The sequence below is a fragment of the Trichomycterus rosablanca genome, chromosome 17, assembly GCF_030014385.1.
Source record: "Trichomycterus rosablanca isolate fTriRos1 chromosome 17, fTriRos1.hap1, whole genome shotgun sequence".
NCBI lineage: Eukaryota > Metazoa > Chordata > Actinopteri > Siluriformes > Trichomycteridae > Trichomycterus > Trichomycterus rosablanca.
The window spans coordinates 17,427,475-17,444,702 of record NC_086004.1 but is presented as its reverse complement, the minus strand read 5'-3'; the positions used below and the strand labels follow the sequence as shown (position 1 = coordinate 17,444,702).

At 40.1% G+C, this 17,228-nt stretch overlaps 1 protein-coding gene across 2 annotated transcripts in view; it reads right to left on the bottom strand.

The window, feature by feature from the left end:
- Positions 1–1,139: 1,139 nt before the first annotated feature.
- Positions 1,140–17,228, bottom strand: part of dennd2b (DENN domain containing 2B) — an 89,285-nt gene continuing 73,196 nt past the window's right edge. For both annotated transcript variants that reach the window (XM_063012455.1, XM_063012456.1), the window contains exons 15-20: positions 11,791–11,968; positions 8,638–8,679; positions 7,177–7,288; positions 4,511–4,750; positions 4,191–4,277; positions 1,140–1,576 (exon numbers count right to left, since the gene is read on the bottom strand). In XM_063012455.1, coding sequence (XP_062868525.1) covers positions 1,542–1,576; positions 4,191–4,277; positions 4,511–4,750; positions 7,177–7,288; positions 8,638–8,679; positions 11,791–11,968 — 694 coding nt within the window. In that variant the 3' untranslated portion in view covers positions 1,140–1,541. The remainder of the gene's footprint in view (positions 1,577–4,190; positions 4,278–4,510; positions 4,751–7,176; positions 7,289–8,637; positions 8,680–11,790; positions 11,969–17,228) is intronic.

Genomic DNA, 17,228 nt, shown 5'->3' with positions numbered 1-17,228 from the left:
TGCATTAATGTAGCAATCACAGAAGTATAAATTATCATTGCCAAAGGCACTGACACAGCCCCATACCATGGCCCTGACTTTAGGACTTGTTGCTGATAACAGTCCGGATGATTTTTTTCATCTTTTGGTGTAGAGCACATGGCGTCCATACTGATTTGTCTTGGATCTGTACATGGTTAAAATAAGGTCTCTTTTTGCACAGTAAAGTTTTAGATAACATTTGCGACTGTAACTCTGTGTTGTAGTGTTTGACAAAGTTTGAGGGGTGTCCCGCCCTGTTACACAAATGATCATGATGGCACATGTTATAAATACTGTATCTCTACAAATGAAACTGTAAAAATCTATTTTATTTGAACATTTTATTATCAATTTTCTTTAAGGACATTACATAAAATTCTACACAAAAAGTCAAATTCTTAAAATATTAATACTATTAAAATGTTCTCTTTCATGAATGAATCGTCTACTTAGTTCTTTCAAAACAACTGACTGGACAGTAGTAGCCTAGTGGGTAGAGCTTTGGGCTATCAACCAGAAGATTGGCGGTTTAAATCCAGGCTCTGCTATGCAGCCACTGTTGGGTCCTTGAGCAAGGCCCTTAACCCTGTGTGCTCCAGGGGCGCCATACGACAGCTGACCCTGCACTCTGACCCCAGCTTCCAAACAAACTGGGATATGCGAAGAAACAATTTCATTGTACTGTACATCTGTATACGTATATATGACAAATAAAGGATATCTCTTATCTATGGATTCAAGCTATACCAGTTGTCATCATAAGGAAATTCATTCATTCATTGTCTGTTTTACCACCTCTGTATCTTGGTCAGGATCGTAGTGGGTGCAATACACTAAGCAAAAGGTAGAAAACACCCTGGACAGATTGCCAGTCCATCACAGGGCAATTTTGTATACCCAGTTAACCGGACTGCATGTCTTTGGACTGTGGGAGGAAACACAGGGAGAACACGCAAACTCCACACAGAAAGGACCCGGACCATTCCACCTGGGAATCAAACACAGGACCACCTTGCTGTGAGACAACAGTGCTTCCCACTGAGCCACCATGCTACCCTGCATCATAAGGAAACGTTAGGGATAATACAGGTTTATATAGCAGTCAAAAAAGTCATAAATGATTTCTAAAGCTTTATTTTATTACAAAGCATTGCAAATATGGAAACTGCATTAATCAGATGTTAATACATGTACAAAGATCAATGCACTCTAGCGTTAAATACTACACAGTAGCTGTACGTCCACCTCACATTCATATTTATTTATTCACCGGCTCACCCTCACCACGTGCAGTCCTGAAGTGGTTCTATACTGTAGTGCTGTACCAATGTAATCATTTATCCACTTATTACCAAGCTACAAAATCCTACTCTCATATACCAGGTACCAATGTACCAAATCTACACACAAGGACCACAACTGTTTTTATAAATATGTATGATAAGTTTAACTGCTTGAGTTGTGTGAAGGCTTTAAATCAGTGACGAGATCTCCAGGACTGTTGAAAAGATCTACCATGGTCAGTTCTTCTTATGGAGAAACTTCATTTTATTTCCTGAAGTAAACGAGATGAAGGAAAAAATTACACATTTTATTGACTGCAAAGCACTTTAAATGCATTTTATTAAAACATGATAACCATATTAAAGCACTGAAACTTTAAATAATTAAAGCACTGATACATAACTTAATAGTTACACCAATCTTTAAGTTCTATTTAAGTTATTAACAGAGGACAAGATCTGCTAAAACCCCAGAGAAACCCCACATACACTACATGTACAGGGGTTGGACAATGAAACTGAAACACCTGGTTTTAGACCACAATAATTTATTAGTATGGTGTAGGGCCTCCTTTTGCGGCCAATACAGCGTCAATTCGTCTTGGAAATGACATATACAAGTCCTGCACAGTGGTCAGAGGGATTTTAAGCCATTCTTCTTGCAGGATAGTGGCCAGGTCACTACATGATGCTGGTGGAGGAAAACGTTTCCTGACTCGCTTCTCCAAAACACCCCAAAGTGGCTCAATAATATTTAGATCTGGTGACTGTGCAGGCCATGGGAGATGTTCAACTTCACTTTCATGTTCATCAAACCAATCTTTCACCAGTCTTGCTGTGTGTATTGGTGCATTGTCATCCTGATACACGGCACCGCCATTGGATGCACATGGTCCTCCAGAATGGTTCGGTAGTCCTTGGCAGTGGCGCGCCCATCTAGCACAAGTATTGGGCCAAGGGAATGCCATGATATGGCAGCCCAAACCATCACTGATCCACCCCCATGCTTCACTCTGGGCATGCAACAGTCTGGGTGGTACGCTTCTTTGGGGCTTCTGCACATCGTAACTCTCCCGGATGTGGGGAAAACAGTAAAGGTGGACTCATCAGAGAACAATACATGTTTCACATTGTCCACAGCCCAAGATTTGCGCTCCTTGCACCATTGAAACCGACGTTTGGCATTGGCACGAGTGACCAAAGGTTTGGCTATAGCAGCCCGGCCGTGTATATCGACCCTGTGGAGCTCCCGACGGACAGTTCTGGTGGAAACAGGAGAGTCGAGGTGCACATTTAATTCTGCCGTGATTTGGGCAGCCGTGGTTTTATGTTTTTTGGATACAATCCGGGTTAGCACCCGAACATCCCTTTCAGACAGCTTCCTCTTGCGTCCACAGTTAATCCTGTTGGATGTGGTTTGTCCTTCTTGGTGGTATGCTGACATTACCCTGGATACCGTGGCTCTTGATACATCACAAAGACTTGCTGTCTTGGTCACAGATGCGCCAGCAAGACGTGCACCAACAATTTGTCCTCTTTTGAACTCTGGTATGTCACCCATAATGTTGTGTGCATTGCAATATTTTGAGCAAAACTGTGCTCTTACCCTGCTAATTGAACCTTCACACTCTGCTCTTACTGGTGCAATGTGCAATTAATGAAGATTGGCCACCAGACTGGTCCAATTTAGCCATGAAACCTCCCACACTAAAATGACAGGTGTTTCAGTTATTTTGTCCAACCCCTGTATGTGTTGTTAAGTATATAAATCATCATCATCATTTTCATATCAGGATCATGGTGCATCCTGCTTTTCTGGAATCCCTGGGTGCAATACAGTAACATACCCCAGACAGGACATTCATTACGGGGACTCGGCTACCCCCCTCAGACATAAACAAACAGTCTGTCTGGGCTAGCAGAATTTACTGCTGCGCCACCCGAGCGCTGGTATATAAATAATGATTTATTTTTATATGTTGTGTTATATTATGTTTAAATTTTTGGCTAATATTACATAAATCATATAATATTGCAAATGCAATAGCAAATCACACTTGTTTGTACTTGTTGTAGTTGCTTACCAAATTGCTTACTGTAAAACATTAAATGGTCAAAAATTCGAAGACGCCAAACCATGATCTAAAATATGAGGGATCTTCAGAAAGTTGTACTTTTATATTTTGGTTGGAAACGGTGGGGGGGGGGGGGCGGGGTTAGTAGTAATTGGTCGTGTCTGAGAGACTGAGAGAGAGCTTATAGTCCGGATCTAGTGCCATCTCATTTCCTCCTAAAAGGAAGAATATTGTCATGTAATGATGATGTGAAAGCAGCGGTGCATCAGTGGCTACGTGCTCAACCAAAAACATTTTTGCTAATAGCATTAAAAAGTTGGAATGACACTGGGAAAAATGCATCGCAAAGGAAGGTGACTGTGTACAAAAGTGATGTAATTTGTTTTTGGAATTTTTAATAAATAGACTTTAATGAGTGCAGAAACTTTTTGAAGAACCCTTGTAACATTTTACCTAGAAAATGTTAAATTAGAAGGTTTTTGGGTGAGTCTGTAGGAACAGGAATGTGCCTATGCATTCAAAGGAGTATTTGTAGAGTCTGCACTGATTTTGGATGAAAAGGCCTGAATCACAAATAATGTTTCAATTAATACCAAAAGTGTTTACTGGGTTTAGTGTCAGTGTTCTTTACAGGTCACAGGAGTTTCACCACACCAAACTTATCAAACCATGTCTTTATAGATCCTTATGGATAGGGGAGAAAAAGTGCCCTTTTTGTGCCCTAGGTGTCTTGTGTGCCATACTAAAAAATGATTGCTTCTAATTAAAACATTTGGTTCACTTTAAAAGTCCTAATATAAAAGAAACTCACCTAAGCCTCTCAGAAACTTGTTCACGCCACTTTGCTCGGTATCTGGTAACTCTTCCAGATACTGCTCCACTCTCTCCTCAAACAGACCTGCAACAATGTAACTTTGTTAAAACCATCAAGGTTATCCTTTCAAAAAACATCATGCCAGCTTATTTCCAACAGATGGCAGTAAAGAGCTAAATTTAATCCAAATGCACCTTTACTGCGTTTATTGTCCCTACAGTAAAACTAAGTGTAATTCTTAAACAGCAGTCCTCATTATTATCAGGGAAAAAAAGAATGTGATGTTTCAGAGCCTCTTGACCCATAATTTATTTTACCTCTGGCCCGGCCTTTCCTCAGTTCTCGATCCTGGATGAAGCCAGCGAACATTTGCGATTCCATGAAGACTCCCAAGAAGCGGCGGATGCTCTTAGAAGCTACAGATTTGCGAAAGGGTTCCCGCTGAAAGACACGCTCGCCTTTCTCACCCTGGGTCATGAATAGCGAGTAGTGACCAATGGTCTCCAGGAAGAAACGGATGAAGGCTTCAGACACCACGCTGTTCAATGAGTTGCATTCTGGGAAGATACAGAAAGGAAAAAAACTTCATCAAGGTGCACAACTTCTCAATTTAACTAAAAGGAAACCCAAAACCGACAGGGCGTGAATTTAAAATATAAATGTTTTGGCACTGTTCTATGTAGGTGTCGGTTGGCATTACCATAAAAAATGTTGCAATTACTTTGATGGGTTAAAATTTCAATTTTTTAAGCTGGACATTTCGAGATTTGGGAACAACATGTAAAAATAGACTAGGCACCAGAATACCAGAATCTTCAAAATATAGAAATTAAAATAAAGAAGAGGGGCGGCAACGGTGGCTCAGTGGGTAGCACTGTCGCCTCACAGCAAGAAGGTTCTGGGTTCGATCCCCAGGCGGGGCAGTCCGAGTCCTTTCTGTGCAGAGTTTGCATGTTCTCCCTGTGTCTGCGTGGGTTTCCTCTGGCAGCTCCGATTTCCTCCCACAGTCCAAAAATATGCAGTCAGGTTAATTGGAGACACTGAATTGCCCTATAGGTGAATGGGTGTGTGTATGTGTGTGGGGGTGTCTGCCCTGCAATGGACTGGCGCCCCGTCCAGGATGTTACTGTGTGCTTTGCGCCCATTGAAAAGCTGGGATAGGCTTAGACCCTAATTGGATAAGCTGTTAAGACAGTGAGTGAGAGTGAAAATAAAGGGGGACAAAATAGAGGGACAAGCTGTTCAGATCAGCAGACCCCTAGCAAATAATAAAAAGGCTAGATTTTTTACATTTTGGGAAAATGTTCTTGAGACGAAACAAACTAAGAGCATTTTGGTAAGTCACACCTCTGTGTTTGCAGGAGAAAAAATAAAGTGATGCTTTGGAGTTGCTATGCTGCCTCAGGCACTGGATGCCTTGAACTGAATCCAACACAATGAAGTAAGAAGACTATTCAGGCATTTCGGAGAGAATCATACAGCCCAGTGTCAAAAACCTGTTCCTTAGTCACAGGTCACGAGTCCTCCAGCAGAATAATAACCCAAAACACACATCAAAATGTACCCAAGAATGTATGAGAAGAAAGCAGACCATTCTGAAGTGGCCTGATCTGAGTTGTATTGAAAATATGTGGGAAGAGTTGAAACTTGCAACTAAAGAAAAGTGGGTCAAACTACCAGCCACCACAGGCTATGTTACAAAATACTAAGAGTGCCAATATTTCTGTATGTCATTTTTGTTTAAAATAATTTTGAATATGTGGGCGGCACGGTGGCTCAGTGGGTAGCACTGTTGCCTCACAGCAAGAAGGTCCTGGGTTCGATTCCCAGGTGGAGCGGTCTGGGTCCTTTCTGTGTGGAGTTTGCATGTTCTCCCCGTGTCTGTGTGGGTATTCTCTGGGAGCTCCGGTTTCCTCCCACAGTCCAAAGACATGCAGTCAGGTAAATTGGAAATACAAAATTGTCCAAGAGTGTGCTGGAGCCTATCCCAGCTTTTCAATGGGCGCAAGGCACACAGTAACACCCTGGATGGGGCGCCAGTCCATCGCAGGGCAGACACACATACACACACACATACCCATTCACCTATAGGGCAATTCAGCATCTCCAATTAACCTGACTGCATGTTTTTGGACGGTGGGAGGAAACCGGAGCTTCCTGAGGAAACCCACGCAGACATGGGGAGAACATGCAAACTCGGACCGCCCTGCCTAGAGTTCACACCCAGGACCTTCTTGCTGTGAGGCGACAGTGCTACCCACCGAGCCACCGTGCCACCCACTCAATAGAACAGAATCCTGAAATTTCTGTGACTTATTTATATGGTTTTGAACATACTGGAACCAATTTTTCTTGTGATTTTGGGTCAGGGTCAGTAAAGGTGTATGTCTTAAAGTTCGAGCATGGAGACCTTCAGCATTTAGTATGTGCCTTACTGTGCAAACGGAGACCTTAGTGCCTGCTGTCACCAAGTAGCTGGTGATACATTCCTTTTCTGACAAATCCAGGTGGTATAGCCACTGTTCTTTACACTTGCAAACGTTTTGGACAACTCTCTTATTTTTTTCTAATATGCACTTAAACAACCTTTAGCCAGTTCAGGTTTTTGATATATTTTATCTCAATAAAATGATACAACTAATGAAGCCCTTGGTTGGTTGTATTAGGTGTGTTTGAGACAACACCTGCTTTGCCAATGTGTGAGGGATTCTTTTCAGGGGATTAAATAATTTTGTTATTGTTTCGTATCTGTTAGTTGTGTTGAGCTATTTAAATTGTTCTTGTTTAACTGCTTTGTTGCAAACAGTTTAAAGATTGTAAGTTTTCCTAATAATTTGATTGCAGATGTAAGTATCAGATCTGCCCTTAGTTTTGAATTACATCATATTTTACCTAATAAAAATGAGATGTAGACGTTACCCCAGGCAGTATACATTATATCCTATCTGTGTTATCCCATGTCGACTCACAATTATCTACTTACCATCATCTGACTCACTGTCAGAGTCCTGATTGCTGATATCGTTCCTCTGCTCCAGGGCCTGTTCTAGAGCAGCCTGCAGCTTGCGTGGTAATAGGGAGGCCTCATCATCCAGCTGTATAATTACAGCAGTGACATTTATTAGAAATAATTGTTACAGCATTTCTTACTAAATGTGACAAGATCCACTTGTACATTGCAGTGGGTTTAAACTCTTACATGAATACAACTGAGACATATTGCTTTCAACAAATGATCTTATGTGACTTCTTTTATCGCTGGGTGTGGTAAAGGTCGAAAAAAAAAAAACAGATCTACAGCTTTTCATGCACTTCAGTCATCTGATAGAAAAACTCCAGTTGTACGAGTTGACATGATTATTGGATTTGTTAAACGAGTAGCTTGACTACACATAATGAAGCTGTTTTCTGTAGTTAGGTGTAAGCATCAGCATGTTAAAAAAATGCTATATATATAAAACAGCAATAATAAGTGCTGTTTGCTTAATTTTTTTTGCACACACAGACCTGGTATATATGTAACTCCTCTAATACATGCCTTAGCAAGTATTTGCATATATAGGTCCTCAAGCACGTGGCCTTTTGGCCCCAAAGTACATAAGAACATCGATTTAAATAAATATGTATGGAAGTAAAAATACTTTAAAAAAATTTTTTTCCTTTGAGCAATTGTCCTTCAAAATTTGTGTTCATGTTCCTTCACTTAATAATCCAAAACAGTACATATAATATTCTCTGCCATTCAACCACCTCTTTTCTTGTACATCCTCGTCCAACTTTTTCGAATAAAATTCATTAATTCCTACAGTGCCCTGTATTCTGACCAAACCACGCGGTACAAGCTAACCAAGTCCGAGTCACGTGATCTGTCTTGTGTTGGCTTTCCTTCGGTAAGCATCACTTGTACAAGCTTCGTGAAACGTGGTATTTAATTGATTCTTAATAAAAACAACTAATAAACATAATGATGACATTTTTTATTTGAATTCATTACATATTTATCTGTTTTTTTAAATAGAATTGTTCCAAAGATATTAGCTTTAATAATTTCATTATTATTGTAGTCTTTTTGGTGGCAAATTTCACATAATGCGCCCTTCCTTAACCTTTTTAATTTTGATGCTAGTGGCTGTACACTGTTATTTTTCTTGCTAGTCGCAAAAGCAATGCGATTGATGAACTTATTTGCATTAAGAGGGTTTACATAAATTTTAGAAGAAGTAGGCATGTGGTGGGGCAATAACTACAGTGTACACATTAACATTAGACTGAGACTGCATCAGCACACACTACCACGGCAATTAAATTGTGTCACCTTAGTAATAACATCACTGGTGCTATTTAATGCCCTGTACATGATGTAGGTTGCAGCCTAATGTAAGAGGCGTTTTAACACATACACAGTTATAGACAGGATAAAACTTTGGATAACATATAAACACACCTGTCTGATAAAGCGATCTGTTCCCAGATGAACCATCAAAGCCTGAAATGAGAGAAAAACAGTAGAGTAACATTAGAGTATCTGTTACACAACATTAACCTGTTTTGATTAAATAGGATTTATTTGCCTGAGGAGCTACATCAAGCCACAACATCTCCACTTAAAGAATTTGCAGACACTTTTATTCAAAGCAACTTTCAGCTGCATGTAAATGAAATCCAAACAATTAAGGACTAAGGGCCATGCTTAAAGGCACAACAGTGGCAACCTGGCAATGGTGGGGCTTTAACCAGCAACCTTTCAATTACTGATCCAGGATTTTAACCACTGAGCTAGGACTGAACATGTCTCCTGTTGCAATCTGTAACAGATGGTGCTTGACAGCCAATTAAAGCTGAAGTGTTAAAAATGACGAGCATCTTAATGCTACCCATACAGACGTTTGCCAAAGTGTCCACACTAGCAGACTGTACAAGAGTACTGATGGCCAAGTAGCAGCTTTAAAGACGGTCTGATGTCCTTTTTTAGGCTAACCACTGAGTGTGAAAGGCCTTGAGTGTGTGAGCTGCCCCAACGCCTGGCAATGATCCCTGCCAGCTGGAAGCAAGGAACACACAGGGAACATAGCCAGAACAAAAGGCTAGAGTTTAAAGAGCTGACACCTTATTAAAATGTTGTATATAAGAGTCTTTGGCCTTTGTTCCAAACACAGTGGTTCATCCATGTGGTTTCTCCCAAAATAAACTTACTTCTATCATTTCTTTGTGATTGAGTGTAATGACCAGGCAGTTTGAGTAAACAAATCATAAAATATAGCAGAACAATAGATGCAAAAATGAAGCTGTTGCCCAACCATTTGCATTGCATTACTGAACATCTACTATAAGATACCATCAGCAAACTTTCATTTAATCCACACAGCTTCTGACTCATAGCCCAATCCCAACCACAGAGAACAGAGCAACATTTCAATGTTTTAATGCCCATACATGCTCATACTCATTGGAACAGAGAGACAGCTGTAATAACAACTGGGATTAATTAAAACATCACATGGGATGGAAAAAAAATAGAAATCCACCATCACTATTGTTGTAGTCATTATTATCTTTTACTGGGGTGAATAACTTCAGAAAAAAGTTGGGTGATAATTATTATTAACACTTTTCCTACATTGACCATAATTTACAGATTCAGTTACTGTGGTTTAAAAATTTTAAATTCCATGTATATTATATTTAAAATGACTCCAAACTGGAAAAGAAGTGATGCTGGCAATATGGCTAAGCCAATGAAAAGGCATTAAATGCTTCTAATATGTAAAAATCTTAGGCTAATGTAAAATAATGGGGTTGTTTTTGACACTTATACACTAGAATAACACAAATATAATATAAAAACACTGAAATACAATTGAAAACAGTTAAAAATAAATAACTGTTGCACAAAGCTTAACGTGACTTATTGTACTAAAACAATGAGCGAGGAATTTCAATAATGAAAAGAACTTATGAGCAGAAATAATTAAAAGAGGTTTAGTGTTTCTATGTCATAATTTTAATACAGTAAGTCACGTTAAGCTTTTTTTAACGATAACTGTTTTAGACTCTTGGAAAAGCAGATTCTCACAATTTCTCAGAACCCAGGGCTGTAACACAAGTTTAAAAGTGAAACAGAAGAAAAATCCAGATAAACACAGATACGTGTGGAGCTTTCAGAGTGGATTTGACAGTTATTTCACACAAATGCAGATTCGTCTTATATGCACACTTCGATGACGTCTTACTGCACCGCTCAAGCAGAGCGCTGAACAAAGCAGTTCACTGTTAATTTGTAATTAAATAAAAAAAAAATTTTTAATAAAAGGTGAACATGTTGAGTTTAAGGGAAACGTTGAGTTTCCCTGACCCCAATTTGAAGTACCAGAGCAAAGCGTCTGATTACTTTTGTGAATGAGATAGTTTGTGATTTTGTGTTAATTTATTGTTGTAGGCTGTTTTGTGATATTTCCCCACAATATTTATGACCAGCTCTCATCAGTGTTGTCTGTGTTACAGCCTGCTATCTGAATTTATTTATGGACAGTTAACACATACAACATTTTTATTTAAATATTGTTTTTGCACATTTTTGCACATTTATTTTACAACTAACAACAAACTCAATCTACACTATTTGGCCAAAAGTGTGTGGACACCCAACCATGAGCTTTAAAACCATGGGCATTACTATGGATTTGGTCCCACCTTTGCAGCTATAACAGTATCCAAAATCTTCTGGGAAGACTTTACACAAGATTATGGAGTTTGTCTGTGTGCATTTATTTGCATTTAGTAAAAATAGCATTTGTGAGGTCAGACACTGATGTTTCAATGTAACCCAAAGGTGTTTGATTGCCTCTGTGCTGGACTCAATGTCAAACCACAAGGCACAAGCATGGAAGAACAGAAAGGAGCCTTTCCAAAACTCATGCTGCAAAGGTGGAAGCCTTTTATTTATTTTATTTTATTTAAAATACCTATTAGCAATGGGTGTGGCAAAAACATGTTACTTCTCTGTTTGGTTAAGTGTCACACTGCATAAGCAAATTATTTACTCATTAATTCATTGTCTGTTTTATCCTGTTTTGATTCATGGGGAAAACAACAGGAAACACCCCAGACAGGTTCCCAGTCCATCATGTGTCCCCAGACAAACACACACATTTTCACACACACACACACACACACACACACACACACACACACACACACACACTTAAGGCAGTTTTTAGTAGGTCCAATTGGCCTGACTGGATGTCTTTGGATTTGTGGGGGAAACCAAATCACCTGGAGGAAACACACAGACACAGGGAGAACATGCAAACCACACAGAAAGGACCCTGGCCACTTAGCCTTCCTTGCTGTGAGGCTAAAGCACTACCCACTGTGCCTCGGTGCCACCCCATAAGTAATAATTATTATTACATTAATGATTATTATTATGACATTATTTATTTAGATCTGGGCCCAAGCATGATAAATAGGTTTGTGTTGACATGTATCTATTCCATTAAACCTATTCCACCGCACTCCAAACTCTAAACCTACTCATACTAACAGAGCATCACATGCTGAAAGGAGTTTGTCTGCCTTTGAGAGATCTGAGCATTACCTCCTCCACTGGAAGGTCCTTGAGTTTGGGCAACGAGCTGGACAGGATGCCCACCAGAAAAGGTGTTGGGCAACAGACGATATCCACCATGGAGGTGGGCAGCACGGGGATGAAGGTGTGCTGCCATGAGAACGGGTAGAGCAGTGCCACCACTGCATGCACACAGCTGGATAAAGCACTGCAGAAAAAAAAAAAAACATGTAAGTACAAAATGCACAGACACAAACACCAACCCTAGCCTGACACACACACACACTTTTAGCAAATCACACAAGCACACCTCCTCTATATATCCAGTTATAAAGGCTGCTGTGGAAATAAAGTGTTGCAAGCCCGGATTTTCCAGTTTGTTTTGGCTTTGCTGACAGGACAGTGGAATCTCTGATTACGTGAGTGCTGTATGTAAGAAAAGAACCCAGGACATTCTCGTCAGACATACTGGAAGTACATCTTAAATTCTGGCTTCTGTTAGAAAGATCACTGTGCAGCATAATAACTAATAAATGATAGCCAGCAAGTAAACTTGCAGTATTGAAATCAATCACAGGCCAAATGTATCCTATGACAACATCAGAAAGTAGGGCGGCACGGTGGCACGGTGGCTCAGTGGGTAGCACTATTGCCTCACAGCAAGAAGGTCCTGGGTTCGATCCTCAGGTGGGAGATCCGGGTCCTTTCTGTGCTGTTTGCATGTTCTCCCTGTGTCTGCATGGGTTTCCTCCCACAGGCCAGACAAAGTGGGGTGAATTGGAGATACAAAATTGTCCATGAGTGTGTTTGACATTAAAACTTGTGAACTGATGAATCGTGTGTAACGAGTAACTAATGTTTCTGTCATGAATGTAACCAAGGTGTGAAACATGACGTAAAAATCCGAATAAATAAATAAACATCAGAGTAATAGCAGTCTTAAGCTGAATGTTCATTCATTCATTGTCTGTTTTACCATAGTTTTATCCTAATAAGGGTCGCAGTGGGTCCAAATCACTGGGTGAAATGTAGGAAACACCCTGGACAGGTCACCAGTCCATCACATGGCAAACACACACACACACTCAGGGCAATTTTAGTAGCTCTAGTTAACCTGACTGCATGTCTTTGAACTTGTGGGAAGAAACCGAGCACCTGGAGCAAATCTACGCATACACAGTGAGAACATGCAAACTCCACACAGAAAGGACCAGGACAACTACACTTGAGAATCAAACCCAGGACCTTCTTGCTGTGAAGCAACACTGCTACCCACCGAGCCACTGTGTCGACCCTAAGCCTTAAGTTCGTTTGAAGGTCACAAAAACTATTATCAGGAACGCTGTGAGACGTGTCTGCCACAGACTGTGCTTTCTCTAATACAAAAATGCAAAGGACAAAAAAAGACACATTTTGGCTCAGCTGTGACATGTTCATGGGGCTGAAGATTAGATGAGACAACAGAAAAACATATGTGAGTTATTAATGTATTAATGATCAACTTGAATCCCAAGCCTAATTAAAGAAAAAAACATTATCTATGAAATATTCTTCCCAGAGTCCAGATATAATGAGCATGGATGGATGATATAGAAGTACGATATGGCAACAAAAATGATTTGCAAGTATAAGGTTACATGCGGTTCAGTACCCAGTTTGATCGACATGTGAACCTCGGTGACATTGAAATGCAAATGAAAAGAGGACTGCAGAGCTTTAGTATGACAAAACATTGCACATTTAGTTTAGCCTGTTATACATTATTACACACTGTGAATGAACTTTGACTTTTAAGTGTAATAAATGCTTGAATTCTAACGTTCTAATTAGCAACTGAATAGAAATTAAGTCCAGGAAATGCTGACATACTCTGGTATGTTTCTACCTCCAATCTTAACTCTAGCATGTTAGAACAAGGAGTGGAAAGACTTTAAAATGCTCGCCACAGGCAAGGGAGAATCTAATACCCTTACCTTGACTGTGGTATAACTCGAGGCTCAATATGTATGAAGATAGGTTTGTGGGAGGTTGACTTTACACAATATAGTGTCAGACTGTTCTAGAATACAGAATCTAGTATATACAGCTTGTATACACACTGTGGTCAATTGTATGTAGACACCCCTCTTATTAATGAGTTCAGGTGTTTAACTCATTGCTGACAGGTGTGACCCATTTTTTTCACAAATTTACAAAGACACACTCCAAGGTTTTGTGGAAAGATAAGGTTGTTATTGCTTCAAAGAAGCAAGCTATTATTGCCTATACAGAAATTTTCTGATGATTGTGTAGTGGCCGGGTGTATCAGGGATGGGCAGGAAGGTGAGTACAGAGACCTTGTGAATGGCTTCATTCAGTGGTGCACGAGGAACCATCTACTCCTGACTGTCTCCAAAACAAAGGAAATGTTAGTGGACTTCAAGAGGAATCAGATCAGCCCTGTTACCATCATGGGTCAGAATGTTGAACTGGTGGACACTTGTACTTGGGTGTCTGGCTTGATAACAGATTGGACTGGAGGACCAACACAGAGGCTGTGTACAGGAAGAGGATGAGCAGACTCTACTTTCTGAGAAAGCTCAGGTCCTTTAATGTGTGCAGCAAGATGCTGACTAATTTCTACCAGTCGTTTGTTGCGGGGGCTGTGTTTTTTGCAGAAGTGTCTTCACATCAGGAAATGCATCACATCAGGAAATGCAAAGAAACATAACAAACTGATCAAGAAGGCTGGCTCAGTCTTGGGCTAATCTATGGTTTTGAAATAAAATTCCCAACAAGCCTTTTGTCAAGCGTCTACATACTTTTGGAGATATAAAATACTTTAGTATGATAGATATGACCAAAGGTTTGTGGTTGTAAACCATACAGACCTATTTCTGGATGACATACGAAGCAGCAAAATAATTTTCCCTGTGATGTGTGAGAACTATTTGGTACTTTTTTGTGCATGCTTGTCACAATGCCACGCTAAAAAGTGGATGCTTTTCTAATTGCTTAAATCTGTGAGGGGAAGATCATAGTGTGTGGTCAGTTTGTCAGTTTTTGATTTCCATTCCCTAACACACAGTCTGGCTTGTGTAAACCTGCGAGCAAAACACTGAAAAAAAGCAAAAGCCAAACTCTGGGGGCTGTGTAGCTTTCTCACATATCATACCATATGCTATAAACAATCTCCTTAAAAATTCCTTCAAAACACTAAAAGAACCAGTGAAACAATTGGGGCAGCATTGCAATTTCATGAAAGTAGATGAGATGGTCAAATGTCAGATGGCAGCTTTTGGCACAGAGTTTGCCTATCTTACAAAACCCTACTGCTAAGTATTGCCGGACACAAAAAGGATAGCAATTTAAATTATGCAGTAATTACAGTGTGGACTACTAGGTTGTATAATTTATTTCATTTTCATGTTTTACCCCCGCTTTATCCTGGTCAGTGTCGTGATTGGTCCAGCTTTCCTGGAATCACTGGGTGCATTGCAGTAACACACAGGACAGGACAGGACGCCAATCTATTGCAGGGCCACAGCCACCAAACTTTTTTATTTTCTTTAACAGCTTCATTATGGACAGGGTCAAGGTGGGTCTGGTTCCACCAGGAAACACTGTGTGCAAAAGCAACAATCCATCACAGAGCTTTGACTCGTCCCCATCCCAACATAGCCAATCACTTATTGTAATACAATACAGTTTCCAGCAGTTAGCCAATGCTTTATGTGTTTACTGCACTATTTAGAGTGCTTATTTATAATGTAAAAACAATTTTCATGCTGGTGGCTTGATGGGTGGCACTATCGCCTCACAGCAAGAAGATCCTGGGTTCGATTCCCAGGTGGAACGGTCAGGGTCCTTTCTGTGTGCAGTTTGCATTGTTCCCCTATGTCTGCGTGGGTTTCCTCTGGGAGCTCCGGTTTCCTCCAACAAGACATGTTACGGATGTGTCTGTTTGCCTTGTTACTGGTGACCTGTCCGGGCGACCTGTTTCCTACCTTTCACCTAATGGATTTGACCCACTGCTACCTTGAAAAAGATAAAGTGATGGTAAAACAGACAACGAATGAGTTTTCATGCAAGGACCTCTGTATTTCAATACAACACAAAATATGCAAGAAAAGGAAACCATCTACACCCACACTATCCCAAAAATGAAGCCAAACCATGAAAAGCAATATAGACAGAGCAGCCAGATCAAAACCAGCCAGCACACTGGTGGCTAACCCTTTCCTGTCATCATACATGTCATTGGAGTCTTGTTTGGGGGAATGGACATGGCTGAAACTCCTCCAACTCCTAACTGCCTATATATTTACACATCATTCCACTTCCTCCCCATTTCCTCCACAGCTCTGTCTGCCCAGCACAAGGAGGGAACCACTCTGACCTCAAGCCCAACATTCTCAGAGTTTCCCTCCCTTTCTGAACAGTCTCATAATCACTCCTTATTCACTACAGTTGAAGGTATGGCCAACACTCAAAATCAATTTAATGAAAATGAGAAGGGTATGCAGGAACACTAGAGTAGCGTTTTTCCAGTAGTACTGCAGTAGTTTTGATCAGTGTCTCTGCTATTGCTTGCAAAAGTTTAAAGCTCCTGGATCACCAAGCATAGTTCCTAAGTGCCACAAGAAAAAGCTTGGTTTACAGAAATGTAAATATTTGTGAAGGAATGGAATAAGTTCTAAAAAATTTTGCGTGAGGAGTGAAACAATTGTTTCTATCACATCATAGGCAGACAATATACATTACAGCTACAAAGTCATACATCACGCAGTGTTGGCAGGAAATTCTGGGACTGAGTTGCAGCAGTCTTTCCCATGAGGGGCTCTAGCTATGTCAATAACGTGGGAGAGAGAAGAACTGTGCATATACCCACCTAAACATAAACCTTGGCCACATACTACCTGCTCCTTCCTATTTGAATAATGTCTATGACCATGGGTGTCAGAATCTAAGAGGTTACAACCAGAGCTTTAGCTTTCATATGGAAGGGAGTGGGCTGAAAAAGAGAGGTTTTCCAAACCCTACGAGCTACAGTGGTGTTCAAAAAAATAGCAGTGATTTTAAAAAAGCGAATAAAGCACAAAATCATTATAATAACTTTTATTTCCATAAATGCAAATGCACTGAAAATACTACACTTTCAATTCTAAATCAAAACATTAACACAATTTTGTCAGTTTGTGTTAATCCTTTACAGAAAATTAAGAAAAATTAATATTAGGCTGTTCAAAATAATAGCAGTGCCAGCATTTTTCTTTAAAAACTCAAAAAATGTATCTATAACATGAAAAAATGTTTGAGGTTTCACTTTACTTTAAATTACTGAACTAATATTTAGTGGCAGAACAATTGTTTCCGAGATCTGTGTTGCATTGAGTCGACCAACTTCTGGCACCTCTGAACAGGTATTCCAGTCCAGGATGATTAGACTACATTCCACAGTTCTTCTGCAATTTTGGATTTTGCCTCAA